The sequence below is a fragment of the Dermacentor albipictus genome, chromosome 1, assembly GCF_038994185.2.
Source record: "Dermacentor albipictus isolate Rhodes 1998 colony chromosome 1, USDA_Dalb.pri_finalv2, whole genome shotgun sequence".
NCBI lineage: Eukaryota > Metazoa > Arthropoda > Arachnida > Ixodida > Ixodidae > Dermacentor > Dermacentor albipictus.
In genome coordinates this window covers 523664382-523690571 of record NC_091821.1, presented here as the reverse complement: position 1 = coordinate 523690571, position 26190 = coordinate 523664382, and the positions used below count along the sequence as shown (strand labels likewise).

Genomic DNA, 26190 nt, shown 5'->3' with positions numbered 1-26190 from the left:
GTTACCCCACTATGCCGTGGGCAGACACAATGTGGAGGACCCAAAGGAGAAGAGGTCGTTGACTTCAAAACCTGACAAATGCATTGACACGTCCACAAGTTTCCCAAGGAGACATCGACTACCACAAGACTGCATTTAAGGCCGTCCTGGCCCTTGTGCTGGGCCAAACCTCTCGAGACTCGAATAGAGTCACAACCGTGTACCAATGAACTGAATACATTCTTTTGCATTTTTTTTTTCATCTTCATTGCTGTATCCCGATTCTTACGGTGAAAACCAACCTCACCCAGTCGAGATCATATCAGTACATCTACTTGCAGCCTGTTAGTGGGAGTGCCAGCCAACACCACTCGCCAATGTGGTGGCAGGCTAACATTTAGTGGAGGCACCTTGGAAACTGTGATTTTTGGAGCAGGCAATTGGCCAATAAACCCTTTTATGCTACCACAAGTTATCTCTTGAGAACATGGCCATTAAGCAAGGGTGCTCAGAAGAGCAATTCGATGGGCTTCTTCTGTTTGACGGAATGTCTGGGCAGTGCAGTGCAGATTGAGAGCATGATATTGAGCATGTAACGAGTCAAAGGATGAACAAGATGGGCAATGGTCTCATGGTGTTTGTTGTGTATAGGGGGCGCTGTCAATTATATCAAGTGTATATAAGTGATTGCCATCAGAATAAAGGAGCTCCGTGGTTCCCCGTCAATGCATCGTCTTGTCTTATCAGCGAAGCTAGCGATGAACTGTTTTCCCTTACCTGGCTCCGTGCTGTTCCAAGGGGCGTCACCTACGAAATGGCAGCGTACGGACTACCGCCATTACCGCCTTTCCTGGAGACTCCTGGAGATGTGACAATTCCATGGGAGCAGTGGCGCGATCATTTCACAAATTTTCTTGAAGCGACGGGGATGGACGCGCAACCGCCACTACGGAAAAAGGCCATTCTGCTGCAATGTCTTGGGGTCGAGGGACGCCGTGTTTTTCGCACATTGGGCCCAGAGCCGGCATGAACGTCAGACACGACAAAAGCCGGGCTGGAGACAAGCAAACCAGCAGGAAAAGACAGGACGGAGGCAAGTGAAGGGGATAGTTACACGGAGGCGTTGAGCCTATTGGAGCGGCAGTTCTCAAGCACCGTCAACGTACTGGTCGAGCGACGTCGATTCACGTTACGTCGGCAACTGCCGAACGAGCCGATACGAGAGTACGTCAGTGCTCTCCGACAGTTAGCAAAGACGTGCGACTTCGGGCAATTCTTGGAAGCGGCTCTACGAGACAGGGTTGTTGACGGAGTACGGAGCACTGAGCTGCGACAGAAATTGCTCGTGAAGGGGTCACAGCTTACGCTCGCAGAGGCAGTGGAAATGCTACAGACGTACGAGCAGGCAGCGGAGGGGGCTGCGATCTATGACCAAGGGTCGTCACAAACGGACATAGTGCAGCATGTATCTCAAGGCAAAAGTCCAGACAGCGACGCGGCAATGACGCCGGTGCGCAAGTGTTACCGGTGCGGCTCTACAAGGCACCTAGCTAATTCACAGGAATGCAAAGCACGGGGGAAACGCTGTTCCCAGTGCCACAGATTGGGACATTTTCGAGCGGTATGTGGCAGGTCGGCAGAGCGGGACGTGCGGACGGTCCGAAATGACGGCGCTAGCGAGGAGGACGTGCTCACTCACTGTACTGGCGGTCAGACAAGTGGAACGAAGGACTTTGGTCGTTGACGTCGTTATTGAGAACGAGCCACTTCAGTTGCTGGTAGATACTGGGTCGTCGGTGTCTATTTTGCCAGACCACGTTTATCGAGCCAAGTTCGCCAACAGCTTTCCTTTGACTGCGGCTTCAGCGACGCTGCGGGATTTTTCACAGAAGAAAATTCCGGTCTTGGGATGGTTCACAGCCAGAGTTGTACGCGGGAACAACTCGGCTTGCCTTCGATTTTACGTTGTTCCCCAAGGCATGGCATTACTAGGACTGGATGGGGTCCACCAGCTGCAATTGCACATCATCTGTTCTACACTGGAGTGTTTGCAAATCACGGTCAGCCCCCAGTCGCTTCCTCCTGAATTATGTGAGTTTTCCTTTCTTTTCGCTGATAAGTTGGGATTAGTGAAAAACTTCGTACATTCTGTGAAGCGGCGTACAGATGTAAAACCAGTAGCAGCGAAGGTTCGACGTTTGCCCCTGACGCTGCGAGAGAAGGTAGCGGCTGAACTGGCAAGATTATTGGATGCAGGCATTATAGAAAAGGTCAGTGCTGCGGAATGGGTGTCTCCTATAGTGGTTGTGCAGAAGAAGGATGGAACTATTCATCTATGCGTCGATTTACGCGAGCCGAACAAAGCAGTAGCCATTGATGGATTCCCTTTGCCGCACACTGAGGAACTGTTGCATGCGCTGAGCGGAGCAGCATGGTTCTCGAAACTGGATCTTGCTGCAGCCTACCATCAAGTGGAATTAGCCAAAGATAGTCGTGAATTAACGACGTTTATTACGCACGAAGGCTTATTTAGGTTCCGCAGAGTGTGTTTTGGCCTCGCATCGGCACCAGCCGCGTTTCAGCGAATGATGCAAGAAATCTTGAAAGGCTGCAAGGGCGTGTTGTTTTATATCGACGACATCATAGTCTTTGGAAAGACTAAGAACAAGCACAACTGTAACCTTCGCGAGGTATTGCATCGGATAGCTGAGGCGGGGCTGCAGCTAAATCAGAAATGCTTGTTCGCTGTCAAGGAACTCTCCTTTTTGGGTCATCGTGTGAGTGCAAGTGGTCTTGCCCCACTCAAGTCAAAGGTGGATGCTGTGATTAAAGCACAAACGCCTGCCGATGTAGTCTCGCTGCGGTCTTTCCTTGGGCTCGTAGGCTATTACTCACATTTTCTTCCCAATTATGTAGAGGTGGTGGAGCCGCTGCGACGACTTCTTCGTAAAGGACAGAAGTTCGTGTGGGATAAGAGCACCGAGGAGAGCTTTTGCAGGATCAAGGAGATGCTGTCATCATGCGGGGTGGTGGCTATGTTCAATGAGTCTTTGCCTGTACAAGTGACCACTGACGCCTTGGCATATGGACTGGGAGCTGTGCTCCAGCAGGTAGTCGACGGAGAAGTACGTACAGTGGCATTCGCTTCGAGGACACTAACTCCTACATAACGCAAGTACTCTACCGGGGAACGAGAGGCGCTGGCATGTTTATGGGCTTGCGAACATTGGCACGTTTATCTGTGGGGCCGCAGGTTTGTCTTACGAACTGATCATCAGGCTTTGGTGACACTGCTGTCCACAAATGGGGTTGGAAGACGCCCACTGTGTATTGAACGCTGGTGTGCTAGACTTTTGAGATACAACTTCACTGTGCAGTACACAAAGGGGAACAGCAATGTCGTTGCGGATGCACTTTCTAGGTTACCTTTGACCTCTGCAGAGGACGAACCGGTAGAGGAAGTAGTTGCTGTGGTTTCCAGCATGATCACTAAGAGTGAGTTGCAAGCAGAAACAGCTGATGATTCATTATTAAATGAGGTGGCGCAGCATGTTACGTCCAGATGGCCGGAAAAGGGCTGTTTAGCTGGAAATTTAAGGTCTTTTTTTCGTATAAAAGAAGAGCTGTCGGTGATAGACGGGCTACTGTTTCGCGCGGAACGGGTCGTTCCCCCCATCGACACTCACTTCCAGGCTGGTCATGATGGCACATGAATCACATCCAGGCATTGTAAGGACCAAACAACGGTTAAGGGAACAGTACTGGTGGCCCGGAATGGACAGGGATGTGGAATCGCTGGTTAGCAATTGTGCTATCTGCAAAGCATCAGATAAATCGGCAAAAACCGTAATGGCCCCATTGGAGCCAGTAAAGTGGCCCGAGAAGCCGTGGGAAAAGCTGGGAATCGACATCGTTGGGCCGATGGAGCGAGCCCCTCCGGAGTGCAGGTTTGCAATCACTATTATTGATTACCACAGCAAGTGGCCCGAGGTGGCATTTGTGTCCACAATCACTGCACAGGCAGTAGTGAAAGTGCTTTTGGAACTTTTTGCGAGAGAAGGGTACCCGAAAAGCATTGTGACTGACAATGGGCGTCAGTTTATGTCGACATGTTTTGAGCAGTTTTTACGGGATCGGGGAATCCAGCATTGTGTTGCAACATTGTATTACCCGCAATGCAATGGTCAGATTGAGAGGTTCAACCGCGTTCTCAAGGAATATATTCAGGTTGCGGCATTGGAACGAAGACCACTGAAGGAGGCAATCTGGGACTACCTGGGTGTTTACAGGGCCACCCCACATGCAATTACAGGAGCGTCACCGGCTTAAGCTACTGCATGGAAGAAGACCCAGAACAAGATTGGATGTTGTTGGCCTCCCAGAAAGGGAATTTTTCGAGGAGCCGCGTGCTGCCATGGAAAAGTTGAAACAGCGCGTTAAGGAGCAGCAACAACGAACAAAAAAAGTACACCGATGAAAAACGAGGTGCCAGAGCGTCTACCATTGAGCCAGGAGATTTCGTAAAAATAAAGCAAGGCGGACCAAAGACGAAACACAAGTTTTCTTTGCTGATCCAGGTGAAGAGACGAGTGGGCACGAATTCGTTTTTGCTGGCAAACGGTACGAAATGGAACGCATCAAAACTAACAGTAATTGGTAAAGTTGGGATAGGACAGGCACTAGCTGACGCGGTTACAGCGCAACGCAGTGCGGCCTCGGGGTTTTTCTGCGACCTGGATCTTCACATAGGGAAGATGGCGGAGCAAGATACCCCTACTACCATCGAGAATAAATCTGAAATGGTGCCATCAGAAGACATCCAGGGAAGTGCCAGCCATTCTGACGGTGCACAGCCCACAGTAACGGAGTCTATTCTAGAGGTTCCCGATCAGCAAGACAATTCTCGATCGCAATTGGCCACAACCACAGCACCATCTCGCACCAGGCCGGAAGGAACAAGAAGAGTGCCAGCACGATATCAAGACTACGAGCTTACCTGACAGTAAGAACGTCGTTCGTTTCATGTGATGTGAAGTGAGTGCGCGAAAGTGGATTGATTTTATTTCCTTTCTTTTTTTTTTGTTAATGAGGGGGAATGTGTTGTGTATAGGGGGCGCTGTCAATTACATCAAGTGTATATAAGTGATTGCCATCAGAATAAAGGAGTTCTGTGGTTCCCCGTCAATGCATCGTCTTGTCTTATCAGTTGGCGCTTCGCGTCACAACAGTGTTGAAGGCAGGATTCTGTCCCAGTCCTTATGATCCAAATCACAGTTCATTAAAAGATTGTAAGCATCCTCTTTGCATACTTGACTAGAGCACTAGTTTTGGGGATAGTACTACATAGAATACTGGAAGCATAGTACATAGACATAGTACACATAAACATAGTACACGTACATAAACATAGTACAGAGGCCTGGAGTTCTTTTGATGTCTGTTGTCAACTGCCACCCACAGTGACTAATTGTGGTGCAAGGATGTTGGTGTTGTAGTTTGACAAAATCTAGTAAGAAGAGGGAGGCTGTGGCTCATGCTGTAACTGATGTTAGGGCTGTCATCTTGCAGTAGCAAGTCAGGTAGTCTGCACATGCAATAACCTAACAGTTTTTAAGGGATAGCTGGTGAGAGCCAGCTTGCTCAAATAGAGTGTTGGAAAGGGGAGCAGGTTGAAGTAGACCAGTAGGGCTTTGTAAAGCTTGCGTTGGCATACAGTGCAGCTGGCCATGTACTACTTGGCTGTATGATGCATACAGGGCCAGTAGACATTCTTGAACCCTCTAGTGTGCCCGTACAGGACTTTGATAGCCATATATTGGGCAATCATGCATAGCATACAAGGCTAAAGCATGAAGACTTTTTGGAATTACTAAGAGGAAGCAATGACTCGTAGTGTAGCAGTTACTCTTGTAGACATGAAAGGAAAAACTCTCATCTACCCAACCCAACGTGAGCATAAAGCTATAGAGAAAACCCATACAGGTTTCTCAAAAAGAAAGCTTCACATTAAAAAATTCATCCTGGTCTGTGGATGGAATTGGGACGAGTGTTGCCATATCTTTTGGCAGGTGTCGCTAAACTAAGACCAGAAAGTCTGTAACTGTCTGCTAAATCTTGCTTTAATGTTGCTAAAATTGTCTCTAAGATTGTCAAGTGACCTTAAAATAAAGTAGCATTTTGGAACACTAATAAAAGCTAATGTGGCATAAGCTACTGAAGCTTTTTTCATTTGTCTACCGTCGGTGCAGGTGAGGAATAAACTAATCAGGGGTGAGACTCCTGTGCCAATTGGGTCATTTTGATACTAATGCAAATTACTGTGACAAACTGCGCATAACACTGAAAATGGATGGAAATTATGCCACACTTTGCCAGAATGGCTTTGGCACGTGTGCTGCAGCAGTGGCCACAAACAGCGAGTGGATTCATTCTCCGAATAAAAAAGAGCAGCTGTTCACATGCCACACACCGCATATTTTCTTGTATTTTTGTTTCGCTTATAACACTGGACTTCTGGGTGCTTCTGCCCAGTGGCCGGCGTGTGCAACCATGCACTCCCAGTTGTCGTCGCTGCTGTACTTAAAGTGCACCAGAGTACGGTTGAGTGGGCCGAGCGGTGCGGCGCTCTCTATAGCTTAGGTGGCAAACAACGAAAAGTAGGCCGAGGATGCTGCGAGCAAACGAGGTATTAGGGCAGCGCACGCTGCAGTGTGTTCAATGGCCATGTGTCTCTGTTCCTGGGACCGGTATAACGAAAAACTACTCCAATCTGTTTTTATGCCCATATGGGCAAGGCCCGAGCCATGTTGGCTTAATGGCGTATTTGGAATGAAAAGTCGCAGTTCCACCCGAAAGGCAAAGCATCGATTGCAATATCAAATTAGTAGACAGCTTTATGAAGCAAGGATAGCAGCAGTATCGGCTGGATAAACTTGTAAATATTCGCTTACTAACTAAATCAACGAGCATGGTGTCACGCGGGCGCAAGCAAACGTGAACACCTCTCGCAAGATGACAGCGGAAGCTCTCTGTCAAAATGCTGGAGTGAGGAAGCGCGGCAGTGGCAGTGAGTGAATTGACCTTCGTGTTGCCTCTCGTTTAACGCAAACTAAGTGGTGGAAATATAGCCTACAAGAAGCTATCAGCACTTGAACTCTGCCCCGTTGCAGGTCACTTTCAAGATAGGGTCCGTGCGGCAGTGCCGCGCCCAGCAGCCACCAGAGTCGAACACCGCCTCCTCCTGGTGCCTTGCATGCGATGGAAGACGGTGCACTTCCTCCCTGCTTTTTCCTCCCTTGCGTGCACGAAATTAAGCTGCGATCTGCTCATCCTTGCATGCTTTCACTCGCACATAAGGCATAAGGCTCGTGTGGCAACAATGTTATCGCCCCTGGTTTTTATATGGAACATCACAGCGACAGTAGGAATGTGCCTGGAGTGTCCATATAATTGCTATTGCATTAAAAACAGATTGGAATAGTTTGTTATACCAACCGAGGGTAGATTGCAGCTCTGTGGGTGACATATGATCACCGCAAAATTCGGTTATCCTGTCGATTGGGCTGCATTATTTAAGAACATTTTTCACTATCATAATGAGTGTCGGTGCACGTAGTCCTGCTGATGTTTTCGGCTTTACAGAAAAGGTTGTGGCACTCCCCCCCACTCTTCCACATTCTAGTATGGCATAGCTACAGAGTGTGCTTCTACTACGTGTTTTGTGCTTGTTTATTCTGTGTTTTATCATGGTTTCGAAGTGTCTGCCATATTCTGTTATTCCATGAAAGTTCAGATTAGCCTGCTTAACAGGCTTCAAAATGAAATTTTATCTGCTCCACATCACTCCAAAATAAAATTTTGTCTGCTCCAAGCTGCTCCAAAATGCAATTTTACTTGCTCTAAAAATTGCTCGAACATGACTTTGGGCAGCCCCATCCCTGAGTAAGCTTACTGGCAGGATATATATGGCTTCAATTATACTCATATATCAACCTAACAATGGGGGAAGAAGGCATGTGCCTTTAGTTTGTAACGTTCTAAATCTACGATGATTAAAAAGAACACTAGTAACCTGATTTTCTTACCGCAAAAATTAAATACACTTCGACCGCATTATTCCAACTAATTTTAGAGTTCTTGTTAGGATGACTATTACAATTGCATAATCTTTGTGTAGGTCAAATACTATGCTTCCGCCCCCTTGATCCACCTGAAAGTTTGTGCAGTATAAATTTGTCCAAAATATGCAAGAAAGAGCAGCATTGCATTCAGATTCGTGTGAACGAGCTCAGCCGCTCTATGCAGGCCTTTCTACTGTCAATCTGTCTTATTATGCTTTGGCTTCATTCTAAATCTCATCGTATGCATTATCGCAATTTGTTTATGTAAATTAAGCTTACTGCTATAGTTGGAAACATCCTCCATTTTATTGACACGTGTACATGTTTCTTTCTCAGGCGACCGCGTTTCACTGCTTAACAAATGTTATCGCACAGCGCAGGATGTGCCTGCATGTATATAGGACGTTTCTGGAATGTTATCGATGGTTCCATCCTCTGTCTGTCACCGAATCTTGTGTAATCTGATTGCATGTATGCGCGACGCGAATAGTGTAGAATTTTGTGGAAGACGCGCGGGTCCCAGTGATTAGTCTGGAACATTCGACGATTGATGTATAAAAGACGACGCGCTTGACCCGTTGATCAGATTTTCGCCGACCGTGTTCGCCGCTATCGTTGGGCTAAAAGTGTAGCCTGTTTTTGTGGGCACGGGTTCGCCTAATAAAAGTTAGTTTTGTCTTTCACAGTATTGCTACTGTGTTCTTCAACGTCACCACCATGTGACATTTCGTGGAGGTGCTTCACATTCATGTACCGGATGCACCCGACAAGCCGTAATCCAAGCCCGGACCACAAAGATAACACCAACGTCGTCCCGGAACATCGAGCAAGCTGTCGGCTACAGCAGCTGCCCCAGGAACCTGGTCTTCTACCAGATATGACTAAGAAGACAGTCCAAGAAGATTGTCCAGAGACGACCAAGAAAACATCCCCAATGGCAGCCGCAACGGCCCCAATAATTCTGCAGCAGCCAAAAAAACCACCGACGTTCCACCGTTCCACATTTGACGACCCGGAAAGCTGGCTGGAGACGTATGACAGGGTCGCTACATTTAACAGCTGGGACAGCCACGACAACCTGCAACATGTCTATTTCGCATTGGAGGACCCCGCCAGGACGTGGTTCGAAAATCGAGAAGCCACCTTGACGACGTGGGACCTGTTCCGAAGCGGCTTCCTGCAAACATTTGCAAGCGCCGTGCGAAAAGAGCGAGCCCAAGCTCTACTGGAGACCAGAGCGCAGCTGCCAAATGAGATGATCACGATCTTCACCAACGAAATTAGCTGTTTGTTCCGCCACGCCGGCCCGGAAATGTCCGAGGAGAAGAAAGTCCGCCTACTGATGCGTGGTGTAAAGGAGGAACTTTTCGCTGGAATGGTAAGCAGCCCACTGAAGACCATCGACGAGTTTCTTCGCGAGGTGACAAGCATTGAGAAGACACTGGAAATGCTGAACCGACAATTGGACCGCCACACCAAGTCAAACTTCGCCGGAATTCAATCACTGGCCACCGACGACCTGCGCGAGACTATCATGGCAGCCGTACTAGAGAAGCTTCAGATCTTCCCTTCATCGCAACCTCAAGTGGCCTCAATCGCCGAAGTCATCAAAGAAGTTCAGCGATCGCTTCGAGTTCCCGAGGTGCAACCACAATCATCTCAGCCCCAGCCAGAAGTGATGACCTATGCCGCCGCCAGCACGCCCACCCGTTGCCCAGTGCAGCTACCCGAAAAAGACAAACGTTTGGCGCGCTCCTGACCACCGCTCGCTCTGCTACCACTGCGGTGAAGCCGGCCATGTGTACCGCCAATGCCCATACCGCGACCTGGGATTGCGAGGCTTTGCTGTCAACGCACTACGCCCGAGGGAAGGTAAACGCCCTCGAGAGATTGCCGACTACCTCGCCTACACTCAGTGGAGTCCTCAATGACCATCCTGTTTGCCGTCACCAGGCCACTACCGGTCGCCGCAGCGCCGACCACACACTGGCCCAGCTCGGGGCCGGTCTGCGAGCCCATATCTGGAAAACTAAAAGCAGCAACTGATGGAGGTGCGGTTGCTGTTCGTCAAACTGACAAAAATCCTCCGCCGCCAACGAAGACACCGAAGAGACCATCTCGACGACATAATAACGACACGCCGCTGTCCCGACGAAGTCGGGAAGCTAAGACTACGCCGACGAAAGACGACCTGATGACGCCACAGATCAACGCGCCACAGCCTTAGTGGACACAGGGGCTGATTACTCCGTAGTGAGTGGACACATCCGCTCAGTTGAAGAAAGTTAAAACTGCATGGGAAGGCCCTCAAATTCGGACCGCTCGAGTACACCCCCATTACGCCAACTGGAATCTGCACGGCAAGAATTACCGTTCATGACCAGACTTACCCTACCACCTTCGTTATCTTCCAACAGTGTTCACGAGACGTCATTCTCGGCATGGACTTCCTGAACCAACACAGTGCAATCATAGACCTGAAGTCAAAATCGATAACGCTGTTGGAGGATCAAGCGATACCACCGGAGAGCTCTCGTAGTCACCATGCCTTGAGTGTACTCGAAGATCAACTGAGCATCCCGCCGCACTCCAACATTATTATTTCCGTCGGCGCCGCAACACCCGCTGATGTAGAAGGCGTCATCGAGGGCGACCAACGTCTACTGCTCGAATGTGAAATTTGCATTGCAAGAGGCATCGCTCGGCTTCACTGAGGGAAAGCTGAAGTGATGCTAACCAACTTCAGCCAAGAGTTCAGGCACATCAACAAGGGCACGACAATCGTGTACATCGAGGAAATCGTGGAAACCAGCAACGCCTTTGTCCTCTCGGATTCTGCCGCATCTACCCCTATGACCATAGTCCCCGAACCACACTTCGATGTAAATCCAAGTCTTCCCATGAGTAAGCAGCAGCAGATCAGAAGTCTTCTCTGACGATACAAAGACTGCTTGTCGATGTCATCGACGATTCGACAAACACCAGTTGCAAAGCATCGCGTAATAACCAAAGAGTGCGCTCGACCCCTCTGCCAGAGCCCTTACCGAGTTTCAACACGAGAACGTGAAACTATTAGGCAACAAGTCGACAAAATGCTGTGCGACGACATCATCCAACCATTGAAAAGCCCGTGGACATCTGTAGTCCTGGTGAAGAAAAAGGACGGAACCCTACGTTTCTGCGTCGATTATCGTCGACTTAACAAGATCATGAAGGAGGACATTTAGCCCCTTCCACGAATAGATGATGCATTGCATCAGCTCTGCAACGCTAAATACTTCTCGTCGGTGGCCCTCAAGTCTGGCTACTGGCAAATAGAAGTCGACGAGAGAGATCGCAAAAAGACCACCTTCATTACGCTAGACGGCCTCTACGAGTTCAAGGTCATGCCATTCGCACTGTGCTCGGCGCCTGCAACGTTTCGGCGCGTCATGGACACGGTGTTAGCAGGATTGAAGTCGCAGACCTGTCTTGGTTACTTGGATCACGTCGTTGTCTTTGCCGGAAATTTCGACGATCAGCTTAGGTGGCTTGTGACAGTATTAGAGGTCATCAAGTCATCAGGGCTTATTCCGAAGCCGGAAAAGTGCCGCTTCGCTTAGTGAGCTTCTGTTCCTAGGCCACGTCATCAGCAAATCTGGAGTATGTCCCGACCCGCAGAAGACAGCTGCCATCACAAAGTTCCTGCAGCGAGTCGACAAGAAGGCAGTGCGCAGATTCCTTGGCATGTGCGACTACTATAGGTGTTTTGTCAAGGACTTTTCATGCATCGCAGAGCCGCTAACACGTCAAACCAGATGTGATGTCGAGTTCAACTGGGAAACGCCGCAGGCCGATGCATTTCAAGCACTCAAACGATGCATGCAGTCGCCGCCGGTACTTGCACACTTCGACGAGGACGCCGATACTGAAACCCATACTGATGCCAGGCCTCGGTGCCGTCCTAGTCCAGGGGAAAGACTGACTTGAACGGGTGATATCTTTGGCTAGCCGGTCGCTGTCAAAAGCGGAAGGCAATTATTCTATGACTGAAAAGGAATGTCTCGCCATCATTTGGGCTACAGCAAAATTCTGCCCTTACCTCTATGGCAGGCCATTCAAAGCCCATTCATTGTGTTGGCTAGCTAACTTAAAGGACCCTTCAGGACGGCTGGTGCAGTATAGCCTCAGACTGCAAGAATATGACGTCATGGTAATCTACAAGTTCGGACGAAAACACTGACGCCGACTGCCTATCACGCGCCCCCGTCTATCCCCTGCCGCAAGATGACGAGGATGACGACGCCTTCCTTGGAATCATAGGGGCAGTAGACTTCACTCAAGAGCAATGAGCAGACCCGGAGCTAAAAGGCCTCATCGAGCATTTGGAAGGGAACACCGACGTTGTCCATAGGGTATTTAAGCGCGGGTTGCCTACGTTCACGCTACAAAACAACCAGCTAGTGAAGAAGAGCTTCTCACCAGTCCGCGTCAGCTACCTTCTTGTTGTACCGTCAGCGCTGCATCTAGAAGTACTGCACACCCTACACAACGATCCAACCGCTGGGCACCTCGGATTCTCCCGGACGCTGTCGTGGATACAGGAAAGGTACTACTGGCCGTGTCTGACCGCCAACGTCGCCAGTTACATCAAGACATGCCGAGACTGTCAGTGATACAACACGCCACCGACAAGGCCAGCAGGATTACTACAGCCGATCGAACCTCCTTGCCGACCATTCCAGCAAATTGGGATGGATTTGTTGGGACCGTTTTCGACGTCAACATCTGAAAATAAATGAAACGTCGGGGCGGCAGACTATCTCACCCGCTTCGCTGAATCTTAAGCTTTACCAAAAAGCAGTGCAGCCGAAGTGGCGAAATTTTTCGTCGAGAACATCCTGCTGCGACATAGTGGCCCAGAAGTCATCACCGACAGAGGAACGTCCTTTACAGCAGAGCTCACCCAAGCCATTCTGCAATATAGCTAGAGAAGCCATAGGAGGACAACTGCCTACCATCCACCAACGAATGGTCTCACGGAGCGCCTAAACAAGACCCTCGCCTACATGCTAGCAGTGTACGTTAGCGTCGATCACAAGATGTGGGACGCAGTCCCGCCGTTTGTAACCTTCTCTTACAACACGGCGGTCCACGAAACAACAGAAATCAAGTTGGTTTACGACAGGAACTCGACGACGACGCTCGACGCCATGCTGCCGCATGTCACTGATGAAGAGAATGTTGACGTCGCTACCTATCTCCAGCACGCCGATGAAGCTCGACAGCTCACCCGCCTACGGATCAAGTAGCAGCAGCGTACCGACAGCCGACACTGCAACCTCTGGCGACGCTTCGAGTACCAGCCTGGTGACCGTGTTTGGGTTTGGACTCCAATACGTTGATGAGGACTTGGTGAGAAACTATTGCGACACTATTTCGGACCCTACAAGTTCATCCAACGTGTTGGCGCACTAGACTATGAGGTCGTGCCAGACGGCATTTCGCATTCACAGCGGCACCGCGCACAATCTGAAGTGGTCTACGTGGTGCATCTTAAGCCCTTTTTCGCACGCTGACGAACTTCCTTAGTTTGTTGTTTCTTTGCTACGGGTGCTTTGTTTATTACTTTCGTGTTTGCAGCATTGGGTTGATGCATTTTAAGAGGGGGGTATTGACCCGTGTACATGTTCATCTTTCCCGGGTGACCATGTTTCACCACTCAACAAATGTTATCGCACAGCGCAGGACGCACCTGCATGTATAAGAAGTTTCTGGAATGTTATCGATGGTTCCATCCGCTGTCTTTTACCGAACATTGTGTAAACTGATTGCTTGTATACGCGCCGCGAATAGTGTAAAACTTTGTGGAAGACAGGCGGGTCCCAGCGATTAGTCTGGAACATTCGACGATTGATGTATAAAAGCCGACACGCTTGACCTGTTGATCAGATTTTCGCCGACCGCCGACCGTGTTCGCTGCAATCATTATGCTATAAGTGTAGCTTGTTTTTGTGGGCACAGGTTCGTCCAATAAAAGTTAGTTTTGTCTTTCACAGTCTTGCTACTGTGTTCTGCAGCGTCACCACCACATGACAATATTTGTAGCAAAAACTGCAAACCTGTTTCGTTAAGGTCCTTGAAAGTCAGTTTTGTAAAAAGTGCTGAAACTCATATTTTGTGAACAAAATGTAACGTCTGTTAGGATCATTTTGCTGTCGAGCACAAGTACTGTGCAACAACCAACGATGTGGAGGCAACTAGCTTCATCATGAGCACAGAAACCACGCTCTGTGCAGGCAATTTGGACCAGTTACTGGTAGTTTTTAAATAATAACTTGCACTGTAGAAAGTTATCTTGGAACAAATTTTCTAACTTTGACTAAGAAGTTGCCAGCCACTAAATAGAAAAATTTATCACTAAATAGACAAGAAAGAAAAATCGCAAGAATGGCAACACTGATTGGTGGCATTGCTTTTCTGGGACGGTCATTCCGTTATGTGAGCTAATGAAGAGGCTAGCAGAATACAGAGTGAGGCTGAATTGATCATCAACTTTAAGCACAAGAAGACAAAATAAGGTGAACAAGCACTGTTTTCTGTTTGGATAATTAGTACACGATGTATAAGGACAAAAGCAGCGCCACAAATGGGAGACGAAAGAGCTTTTCTCGTCCCATTTTTTGTGCGGTTTTTGTTCTTAAGGCCGATCAGTTTTACAGATGTTCATTAAGTGGAGGAAGGTTGATAAAAGGAAAAATTGTCATCCTCCCAACTGTAGTGCAAAGCTACAAAGGAGACCCATATTGGTTATCCAAGGTAAATACACCTGGTAGCGAAGCTTCTATAGGAGCCCATACGTTAAAAACATGGCAGTTCATTGATGGTTCATGGGGTTTAACGCCATGTGTATGTGGAGGGAACACTTCAGGCGGAAGAAAAAATAGTGTGACGCCATATCTGTTGAAAACAGAAGTGACATCATTTTGTTTTGGAAGGCGCGAAATTTGTTTTGTTGGCCTGCCTTTAGAGCTATATTGCCACGTGGTAGTGACGTTAAAAAACGCAGTAGCAATACTGTGAAAGACAAAACTAGCTTTTATTGGGCGAACCTGTGCCCACAAAGACAGGCTACACTTAAAGCACAACGATAGCGGCGAACACAGTTAGAGATCGTCGAAAATCTGATCAGGTGGTCAAGCGCATCGGCTTTTATAGATCAGTCATCGAATGTTCCAGAGTAACCGCTGGGCCTCGCGCGTCTTCCACAAAGCTCTACACTATACGCGTCGTGCATACGCGTAATCAGATTGCACAAGTTGCCGGGAAAGACAGCGAATGGAACCATCGATAACATTCCAGAAACTTCTTTTACATGCAGGCGCGTCCTGTGCTATGCGTTAACATTTGTTAGGTGGTGAGAAGTGGTCGCCCGATAAAGATAAAGGACTACACGTGTCATTACCCCCCTCTTAAAGAGCATCGTCCCGATGCTACAAATATAAGCAAGCGAAACACAAAAGGACACTTATTAAACAAAAGTGACAAAACAACGAAAAGAAACAAAGTCCAAAGGACAGTTACGTAATGTCCCAAAGTTCATTAACGCTGGTAGTGCGGCTTGAGTCGCACAACGTGGACTATTTCAGGTCGTGAGCGGCGCCGCTGTGATAGTGAAATGTCGTTTGGCACGACCTCATAGTCCAGTGCGCCAATATGTCGGGTGATCTTGTACGGTCCGAAATAGCGATGTAAAAGCTTCTCGCTCGGTCCTCGTCGACTTATAGGGGTCTGACTGTCGGACTTCTTTGGCACGCTCAAGATAGGTCGCGATATCAAGATTCTCTTCATCGGTGACATGTGGCAGCATGGCGTCGAGTGTCGTCGTCTGGTTCCTGCCATAAACCAGCTTACACAGCGTGATCTGTGTTGTTTCTTGCACCCCCGTGTTGTGAGCGAATGTTACGTACGGCAGGACCGCATCCCACGTCTTGTGCTCGACGTCGATGTACATTGCTAGCATGTCGGCAAGGGTCTTGTTCAGGCGCTCCGTGAGACCATTCGTCTGCGAATGGTAGGCAGACAAATGGCTGTACTGCACAATGTCTTGGGTGAGCTCTGCTGTAAACGTTGTTCCTCTGTCGGTGATGAGGACTTCTGGGGCACCATGTTGTAGCAGAATGTTCTCGACGAAAAATTTTGCCACTTCGGCTGCGCTGCCTTTCGGTAGAGCTTTAGTTTCAGCGAAGTGGGTGAGAGAGTCCATCACCACGACGATCCAGTTATTTCCAGATGTTGACGCCAAAAACGGTCCCAACAAATCCCGATCTGCTGAAATGGTCGGCAAGGAGGTTCGATCGGCTGTAGTAATCCTGCTGGCCTTGTCAGTGGTGTCTTGCGTCACTGACAGTCTCGGCATGTCTTGACATAACGGGCGACGTCGGCGGTCAGATGCTGCCAATAATACCTTTCCTGTATCCTCGACAGCGTTTGCGAGAATCCGAGGTGCCCAGTGGTTGGATCGTCATGTAGGGCATACAGTACTTCTGAACACAGTGCTGAGGGAACAAGAAGGTAGCTGGCACGGCCTGGTGAGAAGTTCTTCTTTACGAGCAGGTTGTTTTGTAATGTGACCGAAGACAATCTGCGCTTAAATGCCCTAGGTACTACGTCGGTGTTCCCTTCCAAAGACTCGACGAGGCCTTTTAGCTCCGGGTCTGCTCGTTGCTGTTTAGTGAAGTATTCTGCACTTATTATTCCGAAAAAGGGGTGTCATCCTTGTCGTCTTCCGGTGGAGGATCAATGGGGGCGCGTGATAAGCAGTCGGCGTCGGAGTGTTTTCTTCCGGACTTGTATATTACCGTGACGTCACATTCTTGCAGTCTGAGGCTCCACCTCGCCAGCCGTCCTCAAGGGTCCTTTAAGTTAGCCAGCCAACACAATGCGTGATGGTCGCTGACAACTTTGAATGGCCTGCCATATAGGTAAAGGCGGAATTTTGCTGTTGCCCAAATGATTGCGAGGCATTCCTTTTCAGTCGTAGAATAATTGCCTTCCGCTTTTGACAGGGACCGGCTAGCATAATATACCACCCCTTCATGTCCGTCTTTCTTCTGGATTAGGATGGCACCAAGGCCTAGGCTTCTGGTGTCAGTGTGGATTTTGGTATCGGCATCTTCGTCGAAATGTGCAAGTACCGGCGGTGACTGCATGCGTCGTTTTAGTTCTTGAAATGTGTAAACCTGCGGCGTTTGCCACGTGAACTCGACCTCAGATTCGGTTAGATGCGCTAGCGGCTCAGCGATGCATGAAAATCCTCGACAAAGCGCCTATAGTAGGCACACATGCCAAGGAATCTACGCGCTGCCTTCTTGTCGATGGACTGCGGGAACTTTGCTATGGCAGCTGTTTTCTGTGGGTTGGGGCATACTCCGGATTTGCTGATGACGTGGCCTAGGAACGGAAGCTCATCGTAAGCGAAATGGCACTTTTCTGGTTTCAGAGTAAGCCCCGATGATTTGATGGCCTCTAGTACTGTCGCAAGCCGTCTAAGGTGATCGTCGAAATTTCCGGCGATGGCAACAACGTCATCCAAGTAAACAAGACAGGTCTGCCACTTGAATCCTGCTAACACAGTATCCATGACGCGCTGGAACGTGGCAGGCGCCGAGTACAGATCGAATGGCATGACCTTGAACTCGTAGACGCTGTCTGGCATAATAAAGGCAATCTTTTTGCGATCTCTCTCGTCGACTTCTATTTGCCAGTAGCCAGACTTGAGGTCGATCAACGAGAAGTTCTTAGCATTGCAGAGCTGATCCAATGCGTTGTCTATCCGTGGAAGGGTGTATACGTCTTTCTTCCTGATCTTGTTCAGTCGATTATAATCAACGCAGAAACGTAGGGTTCCATCCTTTTTTTACTCCAGGACAACATTAGATGCCCACGGGCTTTTGGACAGCTGGATGATGTCGTCGCGGAGCATTTCGTTGACTTGTTGCCTAATAGCTTTACGTTCTCACGTCAAAACTCGGTAAGGGCTCTGGCGGAGTGGTTGAGCACACTCTTTGGTTATTATGCGATGCTTTGCAACTGGTGTTTGCCGAATCCTCGATGACGTCGAAAAGCAGTCCTTGTATTGTCGAAGAAGACTTCTGAGCTGTTGCTGCTTGCTCATGGGGAGACTTTGATTTACGTCGAAGTGTGCTTCGGGAACTATGGTCGTTGGACGGAAACCTGGCTCGAAACTTTCGAAAGGATCTCGACCTTTAACAACTGGACATCTGAGGATAAGCTACGACATGTGTATTTCTCCTTGGAAGATGCCGCGAGGACTTGGTTCAAGAACCAGGAGTCCACCCTTGGAACATGGGACCTGTTCCGCAGTAACTTCCTGAGGACGTTCACGAGCGTCGTCCGAAAAGAAAGGGCTGAAGTTCTGCTGGAAACCCAGGCCAATTACCCAGTGAGACCATTGCCATCTTCACAGAAGAGATGACCATCGATAACATTCCAGAAACTTCTTTTACATGGAGACGCGTCCTACGCTATGCAATAACATTTGTTAGGTGGTGAAAAGTGGTCGCCCGATAAAGATAAAGAAGTACACATGTCATTATATTCAAATGCCCCGCCATTCAACTTGCTCGGCATTTCGAGCTTTGAGCGCCAAAAGCGATGCAGGAAAAGGCCAGCCATATGGTTGTCGAAATCGCACCCCTGCACAGAACATACTTTCTTTGGGGGCCGACAAAAGCTTTAGGTGTAGGGTGCTGATCCTATTGCCGGTTGCCAAGCCCATCGGCCAGCACAATCACACAAAAACAACTAAACAGTTATGTGGCAGTCGTAACTCACTACTTTTGCCTTAGCATGTTAAGCGATGAAGCTACCTATGTCACGAAATTCAGACAAACTTCGACAAGCAAAAAAGCACATTGAGTGAGGGGGCATGTTGCGAGAACTCTATGAGCGCACCTTTCTGCACATTTCAAGAGCTGCATATCATTGCAAGTGATAGCTGCGTCAACACCCCCTGTAACGATAGGCGCTGAAAAGAAATGTATTTATTAATAATAATAAAATGAAATAAACTTCCTTGTTCTTAACACGTCACGAACATATAAAATTGACCAGCAATTTTATTTTCATTGAATGAATTTTATTAGTTTTTCCAATCCAATCCAATTGAATGAAGTTGTCTCTTGCTTGAATTAAAAAAACTTTTCCCATTGTTTGTACCCTCCAAACATAGTTGCTATTCAACCGCTGCTCCCATAACCCCCCTTGCAGATGTCAGTGACAATTTGTGCTGAACTGCTTTTCGTCCAAAGCTTCGCAACCTATTTGGACTGACCTTGGGTTTTCTTTGTACTCTTATGCCAGTGTTGTTACCGCGAGAGCTTGCGTTCATTGAGTGAATTCTGTTTGTGTGCATGTTTGGGCACATGACGCCATGTTTGTTTTGTTATAGCAAGCGTTTGCTGCAATTTATGAGCCTTACTTCATGTAATGGTGTGATACGTTGCTGTCAGTTGCACCCCCTGTAATGTGCCCACTTTCTGTGCCTGCAGGCGCTGGGCGAGCAACGACAGTGGCCACGCGCCGGCCAGTGGCCAGCGGCAGCGCACCTTCAAGAAAGTGGTCAGTCAACCTCACAAGCACTGTTTTGAGGCTAGCGTTTTATCTTGTGTATGCTTCTGCTGAGTACCCACAAAACACACAAGCAGCTCATCATCATCATCACCAGCCTGGTTACGCCCACTGCAGGGCAAAGGCCTCTCTCATACTTCTCCAACTACCCTGGTCACGCGCTAATTGTGGCCATGTTGTCCCTGCAAACTTCTTAATCTCACCCGCCCACCTAACTTTCTGCCACCCCCTGCTACGCTTCCCTTCTCTTAGAATCCAGTCCGTAATCCTTAATGACCATAGGTTATCTTCCCTCCTCATTACATGTCCTGCCCATGCCCATTTCTTTTTCTTGATTTCAACTAGGATGTCATTACTTCACGTTTGTTTCCTTACCCAATTTGCTCTTTTCTTATCCCTTAACATTACACCCATCATTCTTCTTTCCATAGCTCGTTGCATCGTCTTCAATTTAAGTAGAACCCTTTTTGTAAGCCTCCAGGTTTCTGCCCCGTACGTCAGTACTGCAAGCAGCTATTTGATGTCTAAAAGATGTCTTGAATGGCTAATTCAAAAGTTACTAGCTGTCTTGGTCAAGACATTTTGTAGCCATGGACGTCTAGAAGTGCTTCAGTAAGCCCTGCTGACGTTACGCTAAAAGTAGGCTAATGGACACCTTGACAAGAACAACTGAAGACTTCTTTTAAACATACTCTAAAATTTTTTTGGCAGCTGCTACAGTAACATGAGGTTTGCCCACAGTTACAATTTATTTTAAATGAGGCACGGACATCAGAAAAAAGAAAGTTTATATTGTCGGATAGAGTGACACACACATAGTTTTTCCAGATGGGAACCATGAATAGTGTAGTGCAGCTAATTGGTAAATTAGTGCTTTTTACTTAGACCAATCAATTGAATGCCGCCTGTCAGAATTATTTTTCGAATAAAACAACATCAGGGTTTGGACCCCACTAGATCAATAGGTCTGTATTTTATTCTGATATCATGCCAATGTTCTCCCATTGACCGAAACAAGAACATCTCTGCATGAAACACGTCATTATTGACAAAACTTCACCCTGCTGGCTCTCCACTAAATTGAAATGGTTTCTAGCAGGGAAACATTTTGTCAGTGATGCTGCAGTTTAGGCAAAAATTACATCCTGGTTTCGGCTACAGGGGGCACAATAGCCTTACACCAGTATACAAAACAAAACGCTGTGCTGCAATGAATTCTTAAGAAATAAAGGGTAGTACACATCTACTTAGGGCAGGTAGTGACGGCGGATCCGGATCATGAGACGGAAATAATCAGAAGAATAAGAATGGGCTGGGGTGCGTTTGGCAGGCATTCATAGATCATCTACAGCAAGTTGCCATTATCCCTCAAGAGAAAAGTGTATAATAGCTGTCTTACCAGTACTCACCTACGGGGCAGAAACCTGGAGGCTTACGAAAAGGGTTCTACTTAAATTGAGGACGATGCAACAAGCTATGGAAAGAAGAATGATGGGTGTAACGTTAAGGGATAAGAAAAGAGCAGAGTGGGTGAGGGAACAAACGCGAGGTAATGATATCTTAGTTGAAATAAAGAAAGAGAAATGGGCATGGGCAGGACATGTAATGAGGAGGGATGATAACCGTTGGCCATTACGGGCTACGGAGTGGATTCCAAGGGAAGGGAAGCGTAGCAGGGGGAGGCAGAAAGTTAGGTGGGCGGATGAGATTAAGAAGTTTGCAGGGACGACATGGCCACAATTAGTACATGACCGGGGTTGTTGAAGTATGGGAGAGGCCTTTGCCCTGCAGTGGGCGTAGCCAGGCTGATGATGATGATGATGACACATCTGGAAAAACACTCTGCAAACCACCCTAACTGGCAATATAAATATATTTTTTTCTGATGTCCATGGCTTCACTTAAAAGTAAATTGTAACTTACTTTGTTATTGCCCCTTGTAAGGTAATGTTACAAGCTTGCACAGCATCACACAAAAAAAAAACGGCCAGTTCTTCAGCATACCACCCATTAGTGAATTCCTTGCATGTTGCATGTTACCGGAACTGAAAGATAAGTCATATTATGGTGTTATTTTTTTCATACACTGTACAATGAGTTTTTCATGCATAAAAGATGATTGCAAGCGTTAATGCTGCAGGGCATCTACTTCACACCATGTCACATAGTCATACTTTATTACCTAAGAAATTAGAAAAAATTCAGAAAGTGTAATTCATAAGAGTGAAAAATAGCAGCAAAGGGGATCATGGACAAATCTTGAAGATGAATCCCGCTACTGCCAGAGCAGGCCAGCCTTCGTAGGAGAGCACTGGCGGGCCACAAAGGCTTGCTGTCAAAGGCCATGCGTGAAGGTTCTTGTGTCTCAACGCAACTGTTCTTGTTGGCATAGGCAAGCAATACCTGCACAGAGGAAGGAAAAAAGGTGAGGGAGGAAATAGGAATTTTGAAATTGGAACTTCAATTAGCAATATGCGCTAAGTAAGAAGTTTATCTCACTATAAAAATTAATGTAAGCACTCCTTTCTCTTAAATTACGGGTCTGTTAATTTTTCTTTTACTTGATTAACCACAGCGCCTTAACAGGCATTACAGTGGGGGAGGATATACACAAAAAAGATAAAGAAATACATACAGTGTCAGTCAAACAACTAATAAAAATACTACCGCTAATCACAATCAGTCACAAAATACAGATGTCATTGGCACCAACTTAAACGCGGTTATGCTAACATAGAAAAGAAAACATAATTAGACATAACAGAGGCAATGTTTGATGGCAATTGGTTCCATTCGCTGATTGTTCTAGGAAAGAAAGCCATCGAAGTAAATCAGTCTTGCATGTGATTTCCCGTACGTTGAACATGTGATCAACTCTGTCTTAGACATAGTGAGGTGTGAGCAAATATTTTGTATTTTCAATCCCGACACGACCATGGTAAATTTCAATCGACTTTCAATTAAATTTTCAATTTCAATCGCAACTTACGTCGACGATTATCTAAATGCTCCCAATTCAGTTTTTTTATACAAACAGCGCGGTGTTCACGGGGACAAGCAGGGAGAAATGACACGGACGAGAGCTGACTTGCAACTGAAGTTTATTGCTTGGAACGAAGCATATATACCAGCTCCAACCAACAGAAGAAACCAAAAAACCATACATATATTCACAATCATTCCTACACGCTGCACTGAACAAGGGAGATACCTGTAATCATCATATCCCCCCCTCCCCCCCCCCCACTAAAAATGCTTTGTTCAGTGCCTTTATCCACTCATATTAGTTACTGAAGTGCCAGAAAACAGTGCCATCAGATTTTTGGGTATCAAACTCAGATTAATGCAACATCACACGTGTTGGTCTTACGAACCACGAAGCAATAAGCCATTGCTGCCTTTTACGTCATCTCATTCTAAGCTGGTTAAACGAGCAGTGGCTAAATCATGCTATTATAATGCGCTTAACAAATCATGCACGCACTCCATGCAAGATAGCTTCAATCATCAAACAGATCGTCTGGTAAAGGCTGGTTATCCCAAGTAGTTGCCAGTGTCAGTGTCAGAAACCATCCTCAATAGTTTGAGCCAAAACAGAAAAGAACAAAGGGTAGATTCGACGACAGGAAAGGAAAAAGGAAAAACCGCTGTAGTGCCGTATATTCATCATGTCTCCCATAGAATAAAAAAGATAGCTAACAGAGCATGTGTCAGAGTAGTCTTCTCGGTGCCGGATAAGCTTGGGAAGATGTGCAAAGTGGTTAACAATGAATTCGTTTCAAGAGAGTGCAACATTAAACTTGAAAATCAATTCGTATCTTGTAAAGATGGAGTTGTCTATGCCATTCCGTTGTTATGTGGTAGGCTATATGTCGGTCAAACAGGGAGATGCCTTAATGAACGCCTGAAGGAGCACAGCAACAATGTGCATAATACAGTAAAAGGGCATCTGGCATCCACTGTAGAGACTGCGACACCAGGGCCTGCCACACTGGCTTTGCTAGAACACAAATTTTAAGTAAACATAGTAACCAACTAACCCGTGAAATCATCGAAGCAGTGCACATCGCCTGGTCAAAAGACGCATGCGTCAGTAGCCCCTCCTTATCCATTACGTTCAAAGAACTAGCATTTTAGTGGGGGGGATATGATGATTGCAGGTATCTCCCCTGCACAGTGCAGCGTGTAGGAATGATTGTGAATATATGTATGTTTTTTTGGTTTCTTCTGTTGGTTGGAGCTGGTATATATGCTTCGTTCCAAGCAATAAACTTCAGTTGCAAGTCATCGCTCGTCCGTGGCGTTTCTCCCTGCTTGTCCCCGTGAACACCGCGCTGTTCTTTTCAAATATGTTTTACCAACTCGCCAAAACTTATGTTTTAACCCAATTCAGTGTTTCTTTTATACTTTCCACCCCAATAGTCCAGCGGTAATTGCTTGACACAAACCGGGCAGCCAAATTTTGAATCCTTTCCAATTTATCATTCTCTCGCTTTGCTGGAGGGCTCCAGACTGTGCAGGCATATTCAAGAAGGGGTATAACATTGGTTTTGTACAATAATTCTTTAGTAGGGACAGGAAAAGTTCAGGCCTTCCGACGCAAAAAGCCCAACACTTTCCCAGTTTTGGCTGCAACATAATGTGTGTCTGCCACCTTAGCGAAGATGTAAAATAAACACCTAGGTATTTGTAATCTGATACTTGTTTTAAAGGTATGCTGTTTAGGTAACTGCTCATGTGTGGATACTTTTTTCTGGTAAATGTCATGTTCAGTTTTTTTTTTCATTTAACTTCACATGCCACTTTACACACCACTCGTTGATTTTGTCTAGATCTTGTTGGAGAACGGCCACATCATCAACGCTGTTTAGGTAACTGCTCATGTGTGGATACTTTTTTCTGGTAAATGTCATGTTCAGTTTTTTTTTTTCATTTAACTTCACATGCCACTTTACACACCACTCGTTGATTTTGTCTAGATCTTGTTGGAGAACGGCCACATCATCAACGCATTTTACTTCCCTGTATAGTACACAATCATTGGCGAATAAATGCATCTGAGACTGAATACCATCGGTCATATCATTTATGTATAATAAAAATAACAGTGGACCCAAGACAGATCCTAGAGGTACACCGGATATCATACTCATGATCTCAGATTGAGCACCGTTAACGACAAACTGCTTTCGTGATGCGAGATATGACCTTATCCAAGAAATAACTGGTGCATGTGTATTATAAGCTCCAAGTTTTTCAATTAAGGAAGCATGGGGTACAGTGTCAAATGCCTTCTGGAAGTCCAAGAAGGCACAGTCTACTGAGAGTTGATCGAGTGATTCTGCTATGTCGTGTGTAAATTCTGTTAATTGTGTAATGTAGGAAAGGCCTTTTCGAAACCCGTGCTGAGCTGGAATAAATAGAGAATGTTCATTACTATGCGCTACAATTGTAGTATGCAAAATATGCTCTGAAAGCTTGCAAGAAACACATGTCAAGGACACTGGCGGGTAATTCGCTACTTCACTGTGTGCGCCCGACCTATAGATCGGCACAACACTCCCAACTTTCTGCTCGTCTGGAAGACAGGACTGTTCTAGAGATTTGTCATAAATTATCTTTAAATATGGCATGACTGATGTTGCACAGAGTTGGAGAAGTCTGTTTGGTAGGCCGTCAGGGCCACAGGCCTTGGACGCATTTAATCCCAGCAACAACACCTCAATCTCACGTGCGGAAAAGTTAATGGTATCCATCTCACCTATTTCGCTTTGAGGTTCCTGTGTCTTCCCATCAGTTCTGACCACTGGGGTAAAGACAGAGCTGAAGTATTGATTAAAATTTTCGGCCTTGGCAATGTCGTCATGTACCGTGTTACCGCCAACGACCAACGACGGAGCAGCTACTTTGTCCTTACCATTTCTTTTAACATGCTTCCAAAATTCTTTGGGATTTTTTTTTATTCTAAAGTGCATAGAGCCGGAATAACAATCCCTAGCAATATGAGTAGCCAGGGTGTCTACCAACCGGGAAAACCGGGAATTCTCAGTGATTTTGAGTAGTCTGGAAAAAATCAGGGAAAACTCAGGGAATTTGTGCCTCTATCAGGGAAACTTAGCTGTAATTTTATTGATGGGGTCGCAAGTCACGGTAATGCTAGCTCAAGTAACAGACAGGAATCGTAATGAATCGTCTTTGACGGCCTGTCGTCTTCTGGAGGAGTTGCCAATGTACAGTCGACGGCTGACTTTCCGGTTTCCCAATAATTTGGACGGCGTTGCGGCACCGTCATGTACCCCATAGAGTCAATGTATCAGAACGTCTGAAATTTCGGACGCAAGAACTCTTCGCCGTCCTATTTTTCGGACGTTTTGCCGTGGCCACCACCGCTGCCATTTTGATTACCTCGCTGCCTCGAACCGGCGCTCTCGCACGCAGATTCGCCGGCAGCCGTCGCCAC

The 26190-nt window shown here is 47.0% G+C and overlaps 1 protein-coding gene across 4 annotated transcripts in view; it reads left to right on the top strand.

Moving 5' to 3' along the window:
• The window catches only part of LOC135908127 (very long-chain specific acyl-CoA dehydrogenase, mitochondrial-like), a 460653-nt gene that overhangs the window by 30857 nt on the left and 403606 nt on the right, over positions 1–26190 (top strand). For all 4 annotated transcript variants that reach the window (XM_065439879.2, XM_065439881.2, XM_065439880.2 and 1 more), the window contains exon 2: positions 19652–19721. In XM_065439879.2, coding sequence (XP_065295951.1) covers positions 19652–19721 — 70 coding nt within the window. The remainder of the gene's footprint in view (positions 1–19651; positions 19722–26190) is intronic.